Raw genomic sequence first — 1,592 nt, forward strand, 5'->3', positions numbered from 1 at the left:
GCTCCACACCTGGGGCGCGGTTTTGCCCGACGCGGGACCGCGTCCTTCGCAGGTTCCCGCGGCTGCGGGAGGGAGGTTGATTTGGCTCTGGCGCCCCCCTCTCTGCCCCCAGCCTGGAGCCGAGGGGTCGGGGCAACCAGGTGAACGTGGTGAGGGGATGCAGTGTTTGTGTGGGTTCAGCTGCTGTGCGCGGCTCTCTCCTCTCCCGGAGATCTTTCCTGAAGGAGCAGGGAACCCTCACCCATGAGCACCCTGAAAAGTCCCTTGTGACCCAGGGTTCCCCTGCCTGATTTCTGGGGGCCTGCAGTCCCAGGGAACCTACTGTTGAAGTGGCTATGGCTGTGCGGGAGGGCAAACCGCCTACTGTGTGCTCAGGCTTCCTAGCTTGAGCATGGGGATAGCATTTGTCCAGTCCACCCACAAGTACCCGCAGCTGCCCAGAGATGGGAGGGCATCGGCTTTCACCTTGGTGGCTGCAGGCAGGGTCTTGGGGCTGACGGCACAGGAGTCTCTTTCTCTCTGCCAGGTTGCTTAATTGTGCAGAATAATGAGGGCGACTGGGTGGTAGGTGCCCGCGACTCACACATGCCTGGCCCCCAGGTGAGGGGACTCTTTTCCAGCCCTGCCTCTGAGTGCTCCTGGGGCAGGTTTCCCTTCGAGCTCAGTGTGCACCTCCCTTCGCTCGGGGGACCATTTTGTAACGAACAGTTTCTGGCCTGAGGGACTGGCCTGCGCACCTGCTTGCTCATGGGCACACGTCTAAACCTATTTCAGTTTCATTAAGTTGTAACTGCAGGCTGGGCTGCGGGCTCCCTGCCCTCGGGGGCGGCTGGTAAGAGAGCGTGCAGGGAAGGGGGTCTTGGGTCCTAGGGCCAGGATGGAAGCGTGACCCCAACTCCCTCCCATTCTGGGGCGCTCCTGACCCCTGACCCGCCCCCTGCCTTGCAGAGATCCCGCTGTGCGCTGGCTGTGACCAGCATATCCTGGACCGCTTCATCCTCAAGGCCCTGGACCGCCACTGGCACAGCAAGTGTCTCAAGTGCAGCGACTGCCACACACCACTGGCTGAGCGCTGCTTCAGCCGCGGGGAGAGCGTGTACTGCAAGGACGACTTCTTCAAGTGAGCCCACTGCCCGCTGCCCGCTGCTGCTGGGGAAGGGGACGGGGCTGGGGGCTGGCGTGCCAGGACCAGGGACTGGACTCCCAGCAACAACCGCCCCGGGAAACCCTGAGCCCTGTCGCCCAGGCTGAGCACCGCAGGCCTCTCCGAGGGCGACTGGGCAGGGCTAGCACTTCAACACATTTTGTTTTTACGTAATTTTGTAAACGTGGAAGCAGTCGTTAAAAAGGTAATCCCACGTTTGCAGGACTCTGTTGGGCTTCCTCCCTTAGTTTTGGTCTTGTTTTTGTTCTTAACACTGAGGGTGAGGGTTGCTTTCCGGGCAAGGCCTCCAAGGGACACACCTTCCCAACACCATCCTGGGGCGCCGTGCTCCCCAGGACCCGGGGTCGCCTCTCGATGCTCCCTGCAGCTCTGCTGGGGCTGCGGGAGGGCCCACCAGCCGCCCGCCCTCGGGGAACTGAAACCGCTC

The 1,592-nt window shown here is 62.2% G+C and overlaps 1 protein-coding gene across 1 annotated transcript in view; it reads left to right on the forward strand.

Moving 5' to 3' along the window:
* The window catches only part of LHX3 (LIM homeobox 3), an 8,904-nt gene that overhangs the window by 3,300 nt on the left and 4,012 nt on the right, over window positions 1-1,592 (forward strand). The window contains exons 2-3 of the mRNA XM_005881826.2: window positions 949-1,120; window positions 1,247-1,349. Coding sequence (XP_005881888.1) covers window positions 949-1,120; window positions 1,247-1,349 — 275 coding nt within the window. The remainder of the gene's footprint in view (window positions 1-948; window positions 1,121-1,246; window positions 1,350-1,592) is intronic.

This window comes from Myotis brandtii, unplaced genomic scaffold (assembly GCF_000412655.1).
Source record: "Myotis brandtii unplaced genomic scaffold, ASM41265v1 scaffold691, whole genome shotgun sequence".
Taxonomy (NCBI): Eukaryota; Metazoa; Chordata; class Mammalia; order Chiroptera; family Vespertilionidae; genus Myotis; species Myotis brandtii.